The sequence below is a fragment of the Erpetoichthys calabaricus genome, chromosome 2, assembly GCF_900747795.2.
Source record: "Erpetoichthys calabaricus chromosome 2, fErpCal1.3, whole genome shotgun sequence".
Lineage (NCBI taxonomy): Eukaryota > Metazoa > Chordata > Cladistia > Polypteriformes > Polypteridae > Erpetoichthys > Erpetoichthys calabaricus.
In genome coordinates, this window is record NC_041395.2 from 150,785,509 (window position 1) to 150,808,114 (window position 22,606).

General features: G+C 37.0%; 1 protein-coding gene across 1 annotated transcript in view; it reads right to left on the minus strand.

Annotated features, from left to right (window-relative positions):
- The window catches only part of LOC114643656 (collagen alpha-5(IV) chain-like), a 154,782-nt gene that overhangs the window by 84,652 nt on the left and 47,524 nt on the right, over positions 1–22,606 (minus strand). Inside the window, exons 5-8 of the mRNA XM_051922556.1 lie at positions 8,156–8,290; positions 4,554–4,598; positions 3,663–3,779; positions 889–957 (exon numbers count right to left, since the gene is read on the minus strand). Coding sequence (XP_051778516.1) covers positions 889–957; positions 3,663–3,779; positions 4,554–4,598; positions 8,156–8,290 — 366 coding nt within the window. The remainder of the gene's footprint in view (positions 1–888; positions 958–3,662; positions 3,780–4,553; positions 4,599–8,155; positions 8,291–22,606) is intronic.

The window sequence follows — 22,606 nt, forward strand, 5'->3', positions numbered from 1 at the left end:
TTTTCAGTGAAATTAAGCTTAGTATGCATATCTTTGGACAGTGTGGGAAAACTGAACATTCTATGAAAGCTCACATGGATACTTTGACAACACACCCAATCAGACAGTGAGTCAATAAGACATTCTGTTACATTGCCTTAATAAATATGTACTTTATACTCCTGGAACTAATAAAGCTTGGAACATTACAAACATATTAGTTACTCTGATTTTTCTGAAAGATGTTGAAAGTTTTTTTTTTTTTAATTCTTCTGCAATATTCTTACTCAAAAAGACATTTGTGACTTTAAATTATATCTCAGATACTGGGTTCAAAAATAATATTCTTAATAGGCTGAAATGAAAACAAAAATACCTTAAAATTACACCCAAATACCTTCCCATTTTACTACCAAGTACAATATTCCAGAGAATAGGGAACAATGATAAACATTTACTTTCAACTGTTGCATATTTGTCATGATTACAGAAGCAATGAAAAATTATAATTTTGTAGTTGGTGTGTCATGTGACTTATACAAACTCAACGACAATATAGTTGTTGAAAACATGGGGATTTGTTTAGTCCAGCAAAGAATTTGAAATAGCATCTCAAAGGCTTTAACAGAGATTGGAAGCACTGTTAAAATATGTAGATAAGACAGGCAAGAACTTGCATGCCCTTAGTAAAGCAATGGTACTTTTATTGATTAGTTTAGTAAAATTCTCCTTAAAGCTATTGTGAGGACTATTGTGGAAGAAAAACCTAACAAAAATATAGGAAGTGTTCCTTACGAAGAAAGCGTTATTATCATTATAAATCACTGTAAAGTTTAGCCTCATGACTAAATGCACCATAGACTAAGTTTTGGATTCACACATTCTTGTTAGAGTCTTGCCGCTACTTACAGGTAGACCTTTTATGCAAACGTAGGCTGTGATGGGCTCTCCTTTTTGTCCCTTTCGCCCAGGAATGCCCTTTAAAGACACAAATACAAAAATCACTCCTTCAGTGTATGGCCAGTTATGGAACTGACAGTGTACCCTGTTAGCATTCTCTACAGAAATACACATACGCAGTTTAAGCATTTAATTTGCATTTACTGTAAAAGATATTTGAAACTATTTTACTCCCAAAAACCTAAAATAATATTTTTAAGTAAGACAAATGAACACACCAAGCAGACTTTATAGAACTGACGATATTTCAATTCACTGTTCTTTTTCAGATATGGAAGTGTTTTCTAAAATGAACACACCGAGCAGGCTTTATAGAACTACTGACGATATTTCAATTCACTGTTGTTGGACATGGAAGTGTTTTCTAATTTTTATCTATAATATTATTCTTATAAAAGTGCTATGGTGATGTGGTGTGAAAAGGAAAATTATTTAAATGATACGCAAAAATAAACAATTTTTAAAGGTGTTGTTGCATTTAATTCAATACACTATATACAGTACTAGCCATTCTCCGTGGCTCCGCCTGTGTAGTAGTGAAACAGGACAGTGAGGAGGGCCCTGCCTGGCTCCCCACTCCTGATGTCACGCTTCCCCCTCCCCTTGGCCGGCAGCCTCTGTGTCGGATTAGCGTGAATATATCGTTCCTGCAAGCGCAATGAGAGAAGTCGCAAAATCAACCAGAATGTTCAAACAAATTATAGAAAAAAACCCGATCTAAATCCATTAAGTAGTTCTCTCATTCACTAGCTAAGTGGAGGTAAGGAACATCCCGAGGCAGACACGTGAGTGTGAGTGAGCAGGGCCCCGCCCCCCTCTCCTCAGCTCGCTGTGTGTCTCTTGGATTTGCACAAATAAATCGGTACCGCAAGTGAACAATGATACTTGAATTTGCGCAAAATCAACAGGAATGTTCAAGCAAATTATAGAAAAAAACCTGATCTAAATCCTTTAAGTAGTTCTCTCGTAAAAAGCAGACAAATACCCAGACAGACAGAGGATTTTATATTTTATTAAAGAGAGATAGAGAGAGAGAGAAAGAGAGAGAGAGAGAGAGAGAGAGATGTGCTAGATCTAGATTGTTTAGTGCTCTGCAGGAAGAATACACTAGTGCACACAGCTGAAGTGTCAGAGAATCATAAACTGGCTTTGGAAATAATCAATGATGTGAAAGTCACCATTGGCAGAGACGTTCCATGACAGTAAAGGTAGAGGGCAATGCATACTGGATGCTAAATATGTGCTTTTAATAAGACCTTAAAGGATAAGTTTGGTATTTTTCAAGTCAAAGTTATTTAATCATAATCATGGTATTTATTAATTTGCCACATAAATTTGCATTCCAAAGTGAAACATATTTTATAAATTAAAAAAAAATGTGATATATATATATATATATATATATATATATATATATATATATATATATATATATATATATATATATATAGTATATATATAATATATTATATATATATATATAACTAGCCTGCTAATGCATTTTATAATGGAGTTAATGGGTAACAGGATTACAATGTGAAAACTTACCAAATTCATCCACTTTGAAGTACCAAAGAGTTTGTTTTAAGAAAACGTGCCTTTTACATTTCTCAGGCATATTTGTGAAAACAAAAGTAAACAGGAAATAATACATTTTATCACAGAGTCTTGGTACTGTTTTCTTGAGGTAAGGATAAACTTCTTTCTTGCTTGTCTGCTTGTGGTAGGTGTCATGGGTTGAATTATGACAACCCCAATGGTCCTTACCCCAAATTTGCCAAGCTATTACATTCTGTGTTGTTATTTTACATAGCCTAAGGAGTGAGTTTCATGCTGAGTGTTAATGTTGTGATGAAGAGCTCAAATAAGAGTTTCATTGCACTTTGTAAATAATAATAAATCTGAACTGAACTGATTAAACTGTATCATATTAAAAAAATGCCCTACATTTTTGAAGAGCCACACTACCAATCAATATGTAAATACACAAATGCCTTTAATGTCAGTTCAGTTCATGTCACTTGATTGCATGCTATTGACTGCGTGCTCTATACATACTCAATCTTTCTTTTGCTATACCACTGAAGCGTATATGTTCATGTTGATACTGGTTACCGCAGGCATTATATTTGTGAAATAATGAAAGAAGCTTCCATAAAGTGAAAGACTGAGTGAAAGTAAGTGCAACTTTTACAGTTATTATCTAGGTGTCTGCTGAACAGAGACAGAAATACACATTTAGGTATCAACATTTTATGTTAACAGTGCTTGGCGCCGACACTCCAAGGTGAATTCATACCCCTGGCCCTGAAAGGTTGCCGTGGTGGAAGTTAAGTACAGCCAGTCTTCTTTTAAAATTTCTGAATCTCACATAAATTGCATTTTTCCTTCTTAAAATGATATGAATACATTGTTTTGCAATATTTGTGCAATCTCAAAATGCAAATCAGTACTCGACAACATTTCAGGCTTTAAAAATTGATGTTTTCATAAGTTTTAATTTGACTTCAGTTGACTAAAAGAATCCTATTTATTGATGTGGACATATGCCCCAAGGAATAAATGTTTAGAATTCAAAATTATATAAAAAAATGTATCTGTTCATAAATGTACATTTACATTTAATTTCAGGTAACATAAAAGAGATCACACTGAATGAAGCGCCTATTGTGTTCGTAAACGAGATCAAGGCTATTTTCTGTTTTAGTAAAAATTTACTTTACTTGTATTCCTGTTGATCCTTGAATTCCTGGATATCCAGGGGCTCCATCAACACCTTGCATTCCTTTGCAGCCATCAGCACCTGGAGGACCCATTGGACCAGCAGAACCTGGTACACCCTATGATTACAAAATCACCAGATGGCAATAGAAAAACATTAAAATTATATACTGGTTTGATTTAATTTGAGGTCTACTGGACCATATGCAATCGAAATGCACAAAAAGTACTCCATCACATATTAAGTTAACAGTCAGTCAGTCATTGTCCAACCCACTATATCCTAACACCGACTCACGGGGGTCTGCTGGAGCCAATCCCAGCCAAAACAGGGCGCAAGGCAGGAACAAATCCCAGGCAGGGTGCCAGCCCACTGCAGGGCACACATACACACACACACACCCCAAGCACACACTAGGGACAATTTAGGATCAACAATGCACCTAACCTGCATTTCTTTGGACTGTGGGAGTAAACCAGAGCACCCGGAGGAAACCCACGCAAACACGGGGAGAACATGCAAACTCCACGCAGGGAGGACCCGAGAAGCGAACCCACGTCTCCTTACTGCGAGGTAGCAGCGCTACCACTGCACCACCGTGCCACCCCTTAAGTTAACAGACAAGGAGAAAATTATTTTGCCCCCTGTACTGCCTCACCAATATTTTGATTGCTCCTGCTGCGGTTTTGTTCTGTAATTTACAATGCAAACAGAACTCTCAATACCTACAACTCTCAGTATAGCAGGGAGAATATTTATTATTGAACAAATTAATTTGTAAAATACATGACTCCTTCGTAATAGAATAAACAACAAGATTCCACTTTTGAAAAAAAATTACTTTCAGTGAAAGCTCTGGTAATTAAATTAAAGTTTAATTTGCAACACTTACATCTATACCTCTGATGCCGTGAAATCCTGGAACACCTATAGGGCCCTTTACAAGACAGAAAATAAAAATAATTAAACATTTTCAAAAATCTAAATGGAATTCCTTTGATTGTAAAAGCATAGTTATTTCATAGATATGCCTCTCACACAATGATGTATACATTTCTTTCGCAGAATACAGTTTAGCTTTCATAAAGCCTATGTTTTAGCTTTTTAAGCACACAGGATTCCACAAAAAAACTGAATTTTTTAATCTGCGTCTCCACCAAAGTTAAAATCTAGACATGACACAAGGAAGCACAAGGATATGGTCTGGAATCTTTTGATGGTAAACCTTCTTTTCGCAACATTACATGGGCGCCCCCACTTTTCAGAATACACAGCCCTTTAGGTAAGTCTGTCCCTGTGTACATTTTGGAATTGATGTGTATATTAAAACTGCTGAAAAAAAACTAAATTTTTGGTTGTAAGAGAAACCTAGAAAACATGGCCATACCACAAGAAGATATGTTAATCCAGTAGGTCGCCTGGACAAAAGATTGCCACCACAGGGCCTACAGAATTTTTGTATGCCTTATGAAAGAAAAATGTGTGTCTTCTGAATCCATATGGGCTGTAGACTGGTCCTAAATTATGAGTACAAAAGAACATTGTCTTCCAGATCTGCCAGAAGTCAGTGCTAGCCTGCTAGGAACTTTGGGGAATGGCTCCTTAAACACAAAACTAAATCCGAATTTGACCATTAACATAATTCAAAAACATGGTACGTTGACACAAAAATGCACATTTTAGTTGTGAAACAGGAGCACAAGTTAAATTTGTTTTCAAGTGTAAAATGCACTATATTAAAACAATACTATAACCTTGTTTAGTAGGGCCAAAGTAAAGAAAATGGGATTTTATTAAAATTAAATTCTTTAATAAAATCTTTCTTGCTCATGCCCTGTTTCTGATATATATATATATATATATATATATATATATATATATATATATATATATATATATATATATATATATATATATATGCAGTTGGAGATCCACAAAGGGAGAAAAAACGAATCACGTATCATAAAATAGTTTTTTCTCCCTTTGTGGATCTCCAACTGCAAATATGCAAACCGTATCACAGACCTTCTCTTCCATTCATATATATATATATATATATATATATATATATATATATATATATATATATATATATATATATATTCTAACCATATTCTTAATTAGTGAGCTGTTTTTGCTGCTGATTAACTTGTTTTGCCTTAGTTTTAATTGACACGACTCAGACCCTTCAGTTGTTTCTTTTTCCTTAATGAGCAGCCAAACAATAATGATACACAAAACAAGCAGCCACATGACCAGCTAATCTGAAAATAAAGAAAGGTGAAGGTCTCGGTCATGTTGGTCTGCTCAGGTCACCAAAACATGTTGATGGTGGTCTTAGAAAAAACAGAAAATCAACAGTCTGCTGTTGCAGAATGAGAGTAGCAACAAGTCATGATATTCAACAATTTAACAACAATTTAATTAACAACAAGAAGTGGCTTCTCGTTAAGAAACTGGTTTGGAGTGAAATTAGCTGGAGTTTGACATTCCAATTTAGCTGGTCATCTTTTGGCTTGTTTCATATCTCATTTCTGTTTGGCTGCCATTTAATGAAGAAACAAATTAATTCAGAGCACTGAATCCTTAAAAACAGGGTATTAAAATGAAGGGAAAAGAAGTTAATTAGCAGTGAAAACTGGTCAGTGATTAGGAAAAGGGTTAGAATGAAAACCTGCAGTCACTGCAGCCCACCAAGAATGGAGTTAGACAGCCTTGGTCTAGATAATAAGTTTTCAATATGGATCTGATGTGGTGTTACACAGTACCTATGCTACACACTAATCCAAGTAAGACTAAGAACAACAGGTTGAAATCTTGGTATTTAGAAAAAGGTATAGGCTTATTGGCATTTGGTTACTTTTAAGATAAATGGGACTTGAACTTGCCAATTACTTTAAACTTTTCAAAACTACAATGCATTTATGAAGCTTTTGAATATGCTGGTTGAAGTCTGTTTTAAACAAAGGATCAGAGGTGCAGAAGCTGAAAAAGTCCAGGTTAAATTGTGTGATATTTGCCCAGACACCACCAGTCAGAGACCACATCTTTATACAAATCTCTTCTTTATTTTCTACTCCACAACACAACTCACAGCCCCGCAAAACAACACAGTGCCTCTAGCCCCAGTCACCCTTCTCCTGGGCCTTCTCTCTCCTCGTCCCTGGGCCACCTGTCCTCTCTCTCCAGGAGCTTCGTCCTGCTCCTGCTCACTGATAGGAGCGAGGCGGCCACATTTATCTTCACCCGGATGAGCCCCTGGTGCTCTACCTGACGTCACGTCCTGGTGTGGCAGAAGCGTCAGGAGAGCACCCGGAAGCACTACGGGTGACCCTGGAAGGATCGTCCTCTATGGGTGTGGCGGAAGTAAATAAGTCCCGGGCTCCATGAGGCTCGGGGCGCCCCCTGGCGGTGGATACGGGCCTCCACGGACTTGAGCCTCCCTGCTCCCCTTCCGTGGCCCTCTTCTGCTCCAGGGCGGTTGCCCCCTCATGGCCCAGAGGACAAATATGCCACCTCTCGGTCCCTCCAGGTGTCCCGGCCGGGTCTGACCCCCAGCCATGTACGACAATAGATAATTTAATGGACACAGATATTAAAAGATTCTTGAACTGCTGCATGATGCATGTGTTTGTCATAATGCTTTATTTGCTCTATATTTTAATGAAACTCAAATAGAGATACATTGTTATTATTATTATTTCCACTTAAAAGTTTTTTTTTGTTTAAACTGAACAATTTTTAAATAATTTTTAAAGACAAAATTTTAAATGATTTTAACTAGACTAACTAGACAATGAAGCATAAATGTGAAAGAAGAAAGAGTTATGCCCAACATGCACGATGTGCCGATAACTGACCTAAAAGCTAACAATTCTTAAAAACATATTAGTGATATAAAGTTTATATCTGTAGTATGCACTTATTTTTACTCAGAGCCATCTGATGATGCAACAAAAGATTGAGTGCGAGTGTGAGATGCACAAGGAGTACTAAACGTGCACACTAAAAGAGTTCCCTTTAAAGACAGAAAGTATGAAACCGAACAATAGGCGAAAAAGTCTGAGAAGCAGGTAACACTGGTAAAGAGAGGTTCAAACACACCCGAATACAGAGGAAAGGCACTGAAAGTACATATAAGAAAAGAGATAGCAAATATTTTTAAATTATTCTATTACCTGTCTTTGACAGGTAATATGGATAGTATTTTAATAAGTCTTGTGTTCTGCTACATTTACATTTTGCAGCTTTTCACTTACATTATCTACTAAATATATGTACAAAAAACATATTCTTGCTAATCACCATCCATTGCCAATACACTTTTCAATGCAATGCACAGTAAAAGAACTACTGTAACAGAATGGAAGTGTAAAAATTTCAACTAAAAACTAGCATAACTGTATGATCTAAACATTATGCAATGGCATTTTCTTTAAAGTTAACAGCAAGATACTGAAATCTATTGCAAAGCTGTTCAAACTCTATTCTTACCATTTCTCCCCGATCCCCTGTATGACCAGGATAGCCAGGTTCTCCACTGCTTCCTTTTCCTCCTTGTAATCCAGGAGGTCCTGGTGGCCCCTGTGGGCCAGGTCGGCCCTGGGAACCTAAATCACCTTGTCGACCCTTAAATAAATATACCAAAATAAAAATTGAAGCAAGAACAAACAACAAAAGGTTATCATACACTGAATGTCAAGTTCACTTCCCACCAACTGTTTGCCTCCCTGCATTTATCCACCATCCCCATGTTGTTCGTGATGTTGTTTAAATGCAGATATGGTATGATGGTATGAGATGGACAGAATAAAAAGACACTGTCAAATTTAAAAGTAAACAATACTCTTTCTGACAAATTATATTACTAGAAGCAGGTTTACAAGATATCAAAGAAAATCATAGTTGGGAAAAAAAAAAAGATTCACAATTTAAGAAACAAATGAAATCACAAATTTATGAACTGCAGAACTGACTCGATGCATAAGCCCCAGCCATATTCCTGATTAAAGTTGCAAAAACTATGCTTCAAGCTGTTTAGGAATGATTGCTACATTTCATGCATAGTAAATGGGAGGCAAAAACATTGATGAACACAAGTATCAGCAGAGAAGAGAACTAAAAACAATTTCCTGTAAAGTAACATCCCATGTACAGTCAAGGATGTTACACTGGCTCTTCTTTTTAGTGTCTAACATTACAAATAACATAAAATAAGAATAACATTTCAGATTTAAAAAAATGTTAGCACAAAATGTCTAAAACCGTTTTAATTAAAGAAAGAAATTAAAGGGGGATGACTTTGAAAATTAAAACTAGTAGGTTTCCATTTTTTATTACAAAAAAAGTCCTTTACTTGTTAATTTATTATTCTACTTTGGAAAATGCACAAGTATATGAAATATTTTACAAAAAGTCAACATCATGATCTCATTGGTTGCGCAAAGTTGTTTACTTGTACTACTGGTTTAGGAAAGATTAATTAGAATACTTGGAAAAGATAATTCTGAGAAATTAAAAGATATTACATGTAACACAGGACAATGTACACTACAAACTAGACAAGCGTGTCTGCAAGTAGTGTGTATATGTGTATACAGGAGAGTGTTCTATAATGACTAGCATCCTGTCAAAAGATGTGGTGCTCAGTTATAAATAATGAAGTGAAGGTATGATTGTGTTCATGGTTTGTGCTACTCTGGTTTTATTAGGAAGCAGCTTTGTCACTTGTAGGTTAGAGGAGGAATCCACGAGGATTCTAATCCAGAAGAGATGTGATGAACTAATTTGGTTTGCATTAAAAAAGCTACATGGTACTCTTCATAGGTGGTGTAATGGAACTTAATTATAGCAACATTGTACTTAATTGACAGGTTTTTTTTTTTGCCTGTAGCAGTACTACTGCTTCACTTCAATTTGTGCAAATTCACGCAAACTATCATTTGAGAGGCTGTTTTTTAATCAATGCGCATTACAGTTTTAATATTTTATTTATTGTTAGGTTTCTGGTTTGCTTTTAATATCAGGTGAGGATGCAATGAGAAGTCAAGCAAAATGACAAAATAACTGGCTAACTGAACAGATTTGCAATATGTAAGTTTTTGAGGCAGCTCAGACCCCTTTTTCAGGCAGCTTGCATATTGTAATCAGTTCAGTTAGTGATAACAACCAGCAATTGGTCCATCTGTAGCCTAAACTGTAATCCTATAGTTTTAGTAATTATTTTACTGAACAGTGTTGGCAGAGGACAGTGAACATATGGTATTTTACAAGCTGCCTACTTTGGCTCTACCATTATAAACCATTAGAGGCTTAAAATCTGAGTTTAGCTAATACTAATTTACTATAAGACATCCTTCAGGAATCTTCCATTTCTATTACATGTTTATCTGGATTGCGTAACTATTCATTTATCTCTTTTTGTAATTGTAATTCTTTCTAATACATCTTGTAAAATACTTTGAGCTAAACATGTATATGAAAACATGCTACATAAATAAATGTTGTTGCTGAATGCACTTAGCCAACTAAATCTTTGTATTTCCTTTTTCCTTCGATTACTTGCAATCATCACAGCTGTTTGTTAATCTTGTGCATTTTTTAATTCTAGTGTAACAAACTGTGTTCCTTCTACATCTCGCGGGTGAGTTATGGCATATTTGTACACTGCTGCTACATCTACAGTACAGTATGTCTAAGTTGAGTGTTTGGATGTATTTTTTTTTGATTGTCACACTATGTAACCACAAGGGGTGCCAAAGAGCAGCAAACCAAAGATAGAGTAAAGGACCAAGCGTCCTCTTTTGCCCGGACATGTCCACTTTTTACGTCCTGTCCAGGGCGTCCTGGCGGGTTTTATAAATTTACAAAAATGTCCGGTTTTTCATAGGACCATTACGCGTGTACGTAAATTGACTGGCGTTTTGCACACAATACTAGGGTACTACTTTTTTGCGCGACGTAATTACCGGGAGGCTGCCTTGTGGGCAGGTCTGCGCCGCGCGCGCAAACACACAGACACAGACAGGGAGCAGTGCAGACAGGGATCAGAGCAGAGAACGGATCAGTATAGCAGGGAAAATGCCGAAGCGTAAGTGCAGCTTCACCGATGAACTGCAAAGAAAATTTCCCACATACCGTCCCAGTCGGGACAAGTGGGAGGCGGAGTGCACCGAGTGCAAAGCCGGTACATATGTCTCGGTATCCAATAAAGGTGCTGGGGATCTGAAAGCCCACATGGGCACCGAGAAACATAAAGCTGTGCGAGGCGAGACTAGTTCATCTGCAAAGTTGACAGAGTTTTTTGTCAGACCAGGAAAAACAGAGGATGATGTAAATGCAGCAGAAGGTGCAATGGCTTTTCATACAGTGAAACATCACAACAGTTACAGTTCCATGGATTGCACCAGTACTTTGCTTAAAAGGGCATTTCCTGACTCTGACATTGCAAAAAAGTTTAGTAGTGCTCGCACCAAGACTGAAGCCATCGTCAATGGTGCTATAGCCCCCCACTCTGTTGAAATCACTCATGAAGCACTCAAAGAAATCCAGTACTGTGGTGTTTCCACAGACGGGAGTAACCACGGAGCAGTGAAAATATTCCCAGTCATAATCCAGTATTTTGACTGGAAGAAGGGTGGCGTGCAAACAAAATTGATTGAAGTTAAAGACACACCCAATGAGACAGCAGAAACCATTGCAAGAAACAATCTGTCGGAAAAATGCATTGCATTTACTGGAGACAATTGCAACACAAATTTTGGAGGAATCCGACGTGATGAAGCTGGAAAGAATGTGTTTGCAAATTTGAAGAATTTGCTGCAAAACAAGACTCTGATCGGTGTGGGTTGCCCATCACACATATTGAATAATTGTGCACACCATGGGGCAGGCACAATAGAAATTGACATTGAGAATATCATATTCAAAATCTACCAGTACTTTCACATTTACACTGTGTGCACTGAGAGCCTAAAGGAGTATTGTGATTTTGTTGAGATTGATTACAGAAGGATGCTCTCTCACAGCAAGACAAGGTGGCTGCAATTGTTCCCAAGCATTGAGAGGATGTTACAGATGTTTCCAGCTTTAAAGGCATATTTTCTGTCTCAGCAAAAGCCACCCATAGCACTCAAGAGTTTTTTTGAAAATGATTTTGCTGAAATCTACCTTTGGCACATGCACACACTCATGTCTGTGTTCCACACCCACATTCAAGAAATGGAACAGCAGAACATGTCCATTATGGAAGTGAAGAAGATATTAAACAATATACATACCATTCTTCTTCAACGCAAGAGCAACAACTTCATGTCCCTTAAAGTTAAGGGACTACTGGCACAGAAGCACAAAGATGGACTTGACAAAGGCTGTGACCAGTTCTGTGCAGATGTGCATGGCATGTACAGTGCATGTCTGGAGTATCTGGAGAAGTGGATGACTCCCATGGAAGAGTTCTCAACATTCATGTGGATGGATCTGAGTGAGCCACCAAACTGGAATGATGTGGAGGCATGCATCAATTACCTTGGAGAGAAGGGGGTGGCAGTTGATGATGTTAAGTGTTTTGACCAGGTCACCAATCTGAGGAAATTCACAGAAACGTGCAACCATGATGAGGAGTTCAGTGGCCTGCAGGTACACCAGAAGTGGACCAAATATTTTGAAAAGGCAAAAAGCATTGCATGTTACTCAGAGCTACTGACAATTGCACAGTTTGTCTTTGCACTTCCCTCTCACAATGCAAATGTTGAGAGGGTTTTTTCACTAATGCAAAGCCAGTGGACCAAGGAGAGGAACCAGCTCTCCGTAGAGTCACTAAAGGGGATTCTACTAGTTCAGTACAACTTCAAAGACATGTCTTGCAAAGACTTTCATGCTTATTTGTTAAGCTATCGAAAACTGCTAGGAAAGATCAGCTCTACAGCAAAATATGGATGGGCTGACAAGGAGGATGAAGAAGAGAAGCAGGATGAAGAAGAAAACTAAAGATGAAAAGTCTAGATTCTTTTTGTTTAAGTTTTTTTGTCTTTGTGAGACTCTTCTGTTATTTATTTTATTACATTTAAGAGATATATTGTTGAAGCTGGAACAGAATAGTTCATATGTAGAACAATATTTAATTATTTATTTGAAGAGTCTAAGAGAGCTATTATTTTGTTATAGGTTTTTACAGATTTCATTTTATTTTATTACAGAGGTTAATTCTGCACCATTGAAGTATAATAAATAATGTTCATCAGCCACCAAGAAGCTTGTCTGAATTCGTCTGGAGGCTGTGCCGATCGTCCTCTTTTTTGGAAATCAAAATATGGTCACCCTAAGTAAAGCAGGGGTCGCCAACCACCAGGCCGCAGCCGTCTGACAGCTGGGCCGCGAGAGAACTGACGGCAACGGAGACTCAATCAGACTTTTTAGAACGCTTGGCGGGCGGGGCTTTGCAGCGGCACAGAGAGAAGAGAGAGACCGAGGTAAGAGAGTATTACAACAAAGTATTTTTATGGTCCCAACAGTTTCCCCATATGACACGAGTCTATAGAAGTCTCGTTACTACGAAGTACATTCAGCAGATGCTTTCATTACAACGAAGTGACCTTGAAATGCTTGAATGAATCATCCACAGAGCAGTTAGATCTATGGTCACAGCTCAGTTGTACACATTTACACAACGATCCCCAAACAGAAACATTGTAAAAAAATTCTTTCTTCGAACTTTCCTCGTACTGTCTTTTTTTGTTTTTTGCTGTTTTTGTTTTCTGTGGTTTTCAGTGATACCTTTTGCTTATTGCTTGTCAACTTTTGAAAAACATCCATTGGAATTTAACTCATTGTCACCCTCCTATAGAAACGGCAGACACGAAAAAAACGATAGCAGTGTTAATGTTTGTGATGTGCAATCTGTTGGAATGGCAAATGCAAAGCATATGTCTTTGTTATATGCAAAAAAGAAGAAAAATCTCGGGTTGCAAACGTATGCAAACTGCTTCATAACTTAATAATAATAGAAATGTTATGTAAATTGTGTATAAAAAACTGCCCCCCCCCCCGACCGGTCCGTGGAAAAATTTGCATCTAATAAAGTGGTCCTTGCTGTCAAAAAGGTTGGGGACCACTGGAGTAAAGCACCAGACATTTGACTGACTGACTGAATGACTGACCAGACACTGATAGGGTAAAAAAAAAGGATATTTATACCTTTCCCAGGCATCTCTTCACAATCCTCCAAATAATAAGCTACAATTATACAATCATACAATAAATGAACACAAATCACACAATTCCTCCTCCTTCTCTTCTCCGCAGAGTGTTGCCCACTGCCTCCCAACTCTGACTGTATCCATTTATGATGGATCTGGGAATGCATCCAGTGTCATTCTGTCTTCTCTACGAAGCACTTCCATGCCATAGACAAAGTAGGGTGTTTCTCCCCCAAAAGCACCCTCTACAGATCCCAAGGGACCCCTACAGGACTGCACATCTGGACTCCATTTCCCTAGCAACACTGCATATGTCCCGACCAGGTTCTCATATGAGGACCACTGCCACCTAGTGTATGGGAGATGGAACCACTCCCAACTTCCAGCTTCCACTGGTCCATCCATTATTTTATACCGGCTGAGCACAAAGTTATCTTGCCGCTCAGCCGGCCAGTCCATCTAGCATTCCTCTCCTGCCTCCCTGCAGTATAGTATAGTAACTAACGCAACTAGACCATAAACCACAAAGTTGCTGTTTAAGTTCCACCTCTTTAGTTCCATTTAAACTGCCTTTACTCATACTGTAAAGAAGTCCATGAACAACTGGAATGTATCCTGAATATGTAAGTTTCCTTGGATAAAGGAATCAGCCGACTGCATAAGTGTATCAGAACCTTTATGGATATTTGAACATTGAATTGTGCTCAACATATTTTGTCTGGATATGAAAGTGTAGTAATGTATTGTAATAATAACAAGGTAATGGTTTACATTTATCTGTATAATTATATATCTTCAATAATGTTAAATGTAGATTTCAATAGATTTAAACAATAATTTAAACATGAAACATTCTAATATCAATAGTATATTATATGGCTGAAAGCCCAACATGTTATATACCATAACTGAGTACTTCTAGTTTTCCTGTTAAGAGTGTGGAGATTTTGAAATCCATTTCCAATATTAAAAAAAATATCTATGTGGAATGGGTCAAGTGTTTTTCTTAACAAGTGTTAAACAAATATTTACTATGATTCATGCAATTTAACGCACTGTAATGAAGACACATAGAATGGGAATGAGGTTTACTGTATTACTTAAAAGTACAAATGCTTAAATTATCTTAATGGTGAATTTTATGGCTGCCCTTCATTAGCACTCTCCTCAACTGGCACTCCTTGAACCATGTGTTTATCACAGTCACTATCTATGAACTTTCCAACCATTTCTTTAACTCCCGGCTTCCACTCATTACTGTGGTTTCATTTACTTTTGGTGAAGACAGGAATCCAAAAGGAACCAATTTACTGTGTGAAATAGCACTTTAAATAGATAGATAATCTTAACTACTTTGGTATACTGTGCCAATGTTTTTAAAATTAAAAGAATATCTGTTGGCTTTGTTTTCTTGCTAAAATAAATTAAAGTCAGCACTAGAGGAATAGAAGAAGCAGTACACAGTTTGAGCAGGGTGTGGAGCCAAATCTTCACATACAGTAATTTTGCCTCCATAATCTAAATTAACTCATTGATAAAACATAACCACAGAAGAATATAAAATACATAATTATGTAACTGTAATGTACAGTTCCACAATTGTGCATCAGGTAGCATATTTGCACTGGTTTCACACAGGGCTAGAATACTTTCTATATGGGGATTGCATGCTTTAGGGATGAACACAACCAATATTTTGCAAATGGACAGGCACGGAAAGGCATGCAAATCTTTGTACCTAGTAATAAACGTTTTTTCTTGTAAATGGCACAAATGTAGTTGGAACATGCTAATCTGGAATACAAAATGAGAAATATTAAGTACCGTTTCTTAGGTCCTTGGCATTACCCTAAAATAATTTTGTAGATGTTTATTCAATATACACAAATAAAACTAGTAATAGAAAATATAAAGAAAAAGAAAACACAGGAGAGGTAAAATGAAAATAATGAGGATAATTTTGTAAGCACCTCTCATGAAGTCAGCATAACACTAATAACACACTGGAACAAAATACAGTAAGCGACATCACTTTTGGCTGTACTGAAGGCTGTAGTCCACTCTGGCACACCACTATATTTCAATCGAAAGACAGAGAAATATTAAATTTCATGACCATTATCTCTAAGCAAAAATACTTAAGATGAATATACTTTAGAAACATACTTTCAGTTAATGGCTTTTTGTAGTCTGAAAACACAGATTACATCCATATTTTACAGTGCTATTTACTTGAAATATTTTAATAACAGACTCACAATTTCTTTCATGGACAAGTAAAAAGCAGTTAAAAAGTGAGCAGTAATACACACACACACACACACGCACACACACACACACACACACACACACACACACAGAGGAGAATGTTCATGAGCCATCCTAAAGTCCACAATAATATCAAGGAAACTAAAACATACCAAGATATATATATATAAATACTTAACAGGATGGGTTACTTGGGGTATAGTATGTAAGAGGAGGAATTAATGCTGCTCCCTCTGAGACATAGCATTCTGGGTTAAAATTCCACACCAAGTTTTTGTCTTTGTTTGTTCACAGTTCGTACATTCCACATGGACTATTCTCCATGTTCCCTGGTTTATGTCCAACATCCCCAAACACTTGCATATTGTTTGGCAATTTTATATTGGCCCTGTATGAGTATAGTTGTGCATGTGTGTGAATGCGCTCTGGAGTTGAATGAAGCTCTGACCAGTGTAGGTTCTTGCCTTGCACCTGATGCTTCCAGAATGGGTACCAACAGTGTGATCTGAACTGCATTAAGCAGGTTAAAGAATGAAATACAGTATTATAGCAATTGGGTCAAATTAAGTAGACAATAATAAAGAAATAAACAATACATGTCTAATTTCTTTATGGGCCTTCCTAATATAGGTTTCACTCTCCATGAGATGATCCCAACACCCCAAAGAGAATGATGCAGCAAGCAAGTTCTTCAGCTCTGTTTTACCTCTCTCTTTTAATTGTGCTCTGTGTGCCTCAAAACTCCAAGTTTAGCAGGTCAGTAAGCAAAAAGCAGCTTTCTGCCCCAGTTTGATGTTATTTAAGTAGCAACCACTGAAACTACTTTCAGAATAAGGCATATTCATTGAGTTTTAGGGTCATAAGCATAGATTATCCTCCAATATGTTCAACAATGGTCCACAATAACACTTTTGCTCATATTATCAGAAACTCTTGAGATCCTGCTGCTGTCTTAAGGCAGTCCCTTTACCCTTCAATGTCAGACTTGACTGTGCATCACTATTTTAATACATTATTCAATCCTGGTTCTTTCAATACAGGGGCATTGGTATTTATTAAATACATTTAATAAACATAAATCATATAATGGCTAAAACTGGCAAAGATCTTAAAATTCAAAACAAGAAAACATCATTAAACAAGTTTTTAGGTATATAGAGTCCATAATGTTTCAATGGCAGACTAAAAAAATGAGGAGCTTAAGGGAAACTAAAGCCTATTATAATCTTTAATATTTTAATGTCTGAAATATGCCATCATATATTTTAATTCCTGATTAATAATAATATATCCCTTATTTTTTAAGTATGATTCATTACTGTAGTCAAACTTAAGAGGTAAAGTCAGGCAAAATGTTTTGCTACAATTACTAATATGTCTTTGTGCAAGTAATGTGTCTCTAGACACTTGTATCTTGTCATAATCTGACAATAATACCAATACAGGATCAGACATAATACACAGTGGGTGTAAATAGATTATACATTTAATCATACTTTCTCTGAACCCAATTATATAATACCACAGGCTGTCAAACACTATTCCAACAGCAGATCAGGAAGCTAACATATCACATGGAATTATAATTCCACTATCTAATGTTTTCCATTCATAGTTTTATTATCAGAGGTAGGATCTCAATTCCACACGCCCAACAGGTCAAAATTCTTATTATCAGACTTCAAGGACAATTTAACTTTTTTTTTTTTTTTGCTGAGTATTGCCAAAACTATTACAGCAGCTGTATTCTGATGCAACTTGGTAGCTGATATTCTGACTGAATCTTAGCCCTGTCCATTCACTTAATGTGTACTGTGGACAGGTGCTCTTATTTCTTCAAATATAACATTCATAAAATGTGTACTTATAGTTGCTGTAAACAGCTCTCTAGTTACTTTAGGATTATTAGTGTCATAAACAATTACAGGAACTATCTTTATCAAACACCAGCTTCATTGCAATAAGCTCCTTACCTGAAACAATGAAACATTTAAAAATAATGGATAATTTCATAAAAAATTATGCAGATATGCTTAAAACTTACAATAAGCTAAAGCAAAATAATTGAAAGTGTTTTCATGAACATATGAAAAGACAGACAATATATTTTTTTAATTAATGTTCCAGAGTTTTTGTTTTAAATCACTCTTTTTTGTCTCTACACACTGTTACAGTTTTGGGAGATGGTACAAAGCAACTCATCAGACCAAGAGTCAAAAAGAATCTGACAGTTGATCCAAGCTTAGCATGCCATTTGGTGAGTGGGATTGTCTCTCTCTTTCTTTTAGTTCACAGACCTGTAATAATTGCAAGCCATGTTAAAACCCCATTGACGCCATGTCATAACAACTATTATCTGACCCTGCCTAATGTGACTAACACAGCGCATTACAGTCACAGAGCAGCTGCACTAATAATGAGAATTAAGGAAGTTATGTTCACATCAGAATGAACGAATCACTGTGATAGACAGCATACTATACCCATGCTGCCAGCCTTACTGCCAAAGCATTCCTTCAGGATTTCACTGGCTTATAGGACAAAATCAAATACCACCTTTGCCAAAATATAATATAATTAATTGGTGCAGCCTAAACAGAGGGTACAACAGAGTGCACTTAAGGAGATTTATCTCCTTTTCTGTTTTATTCTTTTAAGATTTGAAAAATGAAGATTTTGGTGGATGGTTTACATGCCAAAACAGAAGAAATCAGAGAAATTGCATCTCTCACATCATTATGTTATAACAGTACACTTATTTGTCCATAACTAATACACTTTATACAGTAGCTATGCAGTAATAATTTCTGCTTTTAAGCAGTGGCATTGTATTTTATCTGAGAAGTAACCAGACTACTTTGAGAAAACTCATTAAGGAAGAAATGGAGAATGTACAATCTCCACACAGGACAACTGAAATGGGTCAGCTACTACAGTAGTGAGCTCCACCAGTATGTCCCTCAAAGTTAATTCAAAATGAATTTGGCCAACTCAAAGCCATTGTGAGTTTTCACACTCACCTAGTGTATACATTAATTATTTTACAGGTATTCTGTTTTGCATAGACCTCCCAAAGACATGTGTGTTTAGTTGATTCGTGACTATTTGTGAGTGTTGGTGTGTGCTTGAATGTGAATTGGAATAAGCGGGTCATACAATGGATGGATGCATGAATAGCTTTAAATCCCTTTATTTCTAAATGCATACTCAATAAACAATTGTGGGACATATTGCAAAAAGGCCCATTCTTGCTTTTAAGCACCACTATTTGTGCTTTCACTGCTAGCAAAAAGCTCATGGCTTTGTACAAAACTATTTCAGTTGAGCAAGACTTTTAACAGCAAATGCTTTGAAGATGGATTCTTGTTATGTCTGCTAAGCCTAAGAACATTTTGAATACCAAGATAACACTTTGTTATGAACTAAAATGAAAACTATGCATTCTATTTTATCAACATATGAATCTAAGGTTTTATGTTGCCATTGAATCTTGAGGAAAGGTCTCTCTAGCACTGTAGTTTCAAGCCCTATCTGTATGGTGTCTATAGTCAAAACAGATAAAACAGGAAAAGTGATCTCACTGTAACAGAACCCTATTTTATACACTGTTAGGCATCCTTCAGATATTTTTAATGAATAATAAATAACTAATAATAATCATCTTCCCAGCTCTGAGATCATGTGATGTCAAAAAGAGAGTATTTTTTTTACATTATCCTTAATTTCATTGGGTGGATATTCTTAAAAACACTGAGAATCAAGGCTTACCCAACAAAGATTTTTAGCAACCACAATACAGTGCCCACTGGCTGGCACTGAAAACAATGCCCCATTATTCTTTAGCTTCTAACTATTAAGCCAGGTGTCTGGTCCTTCATAATATAAACCAGAATGCTGGGGCATCCATTTTGGAGAATCCTCCAAGGCCCTAAATGACTATTCTTATGAGCAGTGCCTTCAATATCATTGATTCCTGTGCACTGACTATATAAAATGAAACCATCATGTGTCAGAAATGGCCCGTTCAAGCAGGCAAGTGACAATCCTGTTACCCTTGCTGAAAGCCATTTCCATAAGACCTGGGGCATCATGCATAACGGCGTGCGTAGAATTCGCACTATAACATGACGTAAGCACAACAGCTGAAATGTGCTTACGCACAGAAAAATCCAGATGCAGGAATCTGTGCATTCGCCAACTTCCGCGTTCTTCTGGTACATAAATCCCGCTCAGCATGGAAATAAACGCACATGCCTGCTGTCCCGCCCCAACTCCTCCCAGAATTACGCCTCTTTGAATATGCAAATCAATATAAATAGCCCTTAAGCCCAGCGTTCTGTGAAAAGGCAATGGCAAAAGTACGAGGAAAAATAGAAGAAATTCAGCGAATACCAAATGGAGGCAAAGAAAAATGTACTATTTGTTGGTTTAAACAGTTATATAAGCAACAAAAGGAAGTTGATCGAGTGACATAGCGTGTCGGAGAAACTCAAAAGCTCAAGTTCACAAAGTCGCACAGTGCCCAAAATAAAAAAGTTGTCAGATATCAAAGTCGGCGTGAAAAGGCGACTCGTAGCCCACCATCTGAGTGTCATATGAAAGCTAATTAGGGTACAGTGAAAAAAAAGGCACACAGTGTGAAAAAAGCACGAAATGTCAACTTTAATCTCGAAATTTCCACTTTAATCACGTAGTTTATTTTGTCATTAAAATAGAACATCATAAACTTCATCTTAAAATCGTTTAAATTTACTAGTTTCTCAAATCCCATTGTAACTAAAGCAGCCCGTTAAATGCTTTGTTGTGTACTGTATTTGATCTTATATGTGTTCTATGTGCCTGAATCACTACGTGCTCTTCCTCCGACAGGACACAGAATCCATTACGTTCGTAATATTACAGCTCTCTGAGTAATTCAAATACTGAGAAGTATACGTGATATAATTTTCATGATGATATGCGTTAAAGCATGTTATTAAACATGGGAACACGGTGGCGCAGTGATTGTTCATGTCTTTCAGCAACAAGATGCTTGCTGCGCCATGCACGACCTTCAATGAAATGCTTTACTACAGAAGTACTGTCTCTTTCAAACGTACTAACCCTCAATTCCTGTCCTTACTTTTCTTTCTCCAAATACCCAATCGCCACACAATCAGCTCTGTAATAGACGTTAAGCCATCTGTAAGCTTAGAACGCCGATTTTTCAGAACTTTTAAGGAACATCGAAATATCTTCATAATGTTTAATTATTCTATCCATCTGTCCTTCCAGTGTCGTGCCAGCCACAGCATGAAAACAGCGCGAGGCAGGAACAATCTGTGAACGGAGAGCCAGCTCCTTGCTAGCACTGCGGCACCATGTATTAAAGTTTTATCTATAACCAACATATTTTGCTGCATTTCATCTTAAAAATTATCGTCATCATATGTAAATACTGTACGCGCTTTATAAAGTGGCTCAGGTTGTGCAATATTATAACTGTATCCTAAGTACAATTACCTCACTGTAACTTGCAAGTACAAACAGTTCTACAAGGAGCACTTGATGGACTGATTGAGTGTGTTTATAGTTCTTGGGATGAAACTGTTTGTGAACCGCGAGGTCCGAACAGAAAAGGCTGTGAAGCGTTGGTCGGATGAGAGCAGTTCAAATAGCGAATGGCTGAGGGAGAGAGTGCTTGATGCTGTATACCGATAATTCTCTTCCCAATCGCTGTAGATCTGTGATTCACACTCAGATACAGTGATATAAATACTCCGAGTGGTGCAGTGCGAGTAATATGGAAAAAGATGATCTGCTGTGGCAACCCCTCACGGGAGCAGCTGACAGAAGAAGAAGAAGGTGCAATGAGAGTAACAACGCTAAAGCAGTTATGGTATTTAGAATAGTTTGACCATTCTGTGGACCATTATATTGTTACAGGTTAATTACAATCAGATGCATTAAATTTATGAACGATATGTGGTTAATTTCAGTGTATTTGATAAAGCCGCCGTCGTGGATGTGGATCTAAGAACGGGTAACCACACAGGAACAGTAGCACTGCTTTGACACTGGGTGCCGCCAGTCTGCAAAACCGAGCGAAGAACTTGCGTACGACAGGGTATGAGGTACTGTGGAAAAAGTACGTGGCTTTACGCCAAGTGTAGGTTTTATACATCGTGATTTGAACGTGGAAACATTCTTACGCAACATTTCTGTGCATACGCACCGTTTATACATGAGGCCCCTGGTTACTTGTTGACAGAAAAAGTGAATTTGACTTTCAGAATGTAGTTTTTTTTACTATTTCATAAGAAACTGGATGATTTAAATATTTAATTTAGCGTTTAAAGGTGTATAAAACACCATTCACAATTTTTGTTGCATTTAATTGCATTCAGTTGCATTTAGTTCTGTGAATAATTAAGACACAAAAGGTGCAAGTAGAACAGTTTAAAATGTTATTTTTCTGTATTATGGCATATCTTAAAGAGAA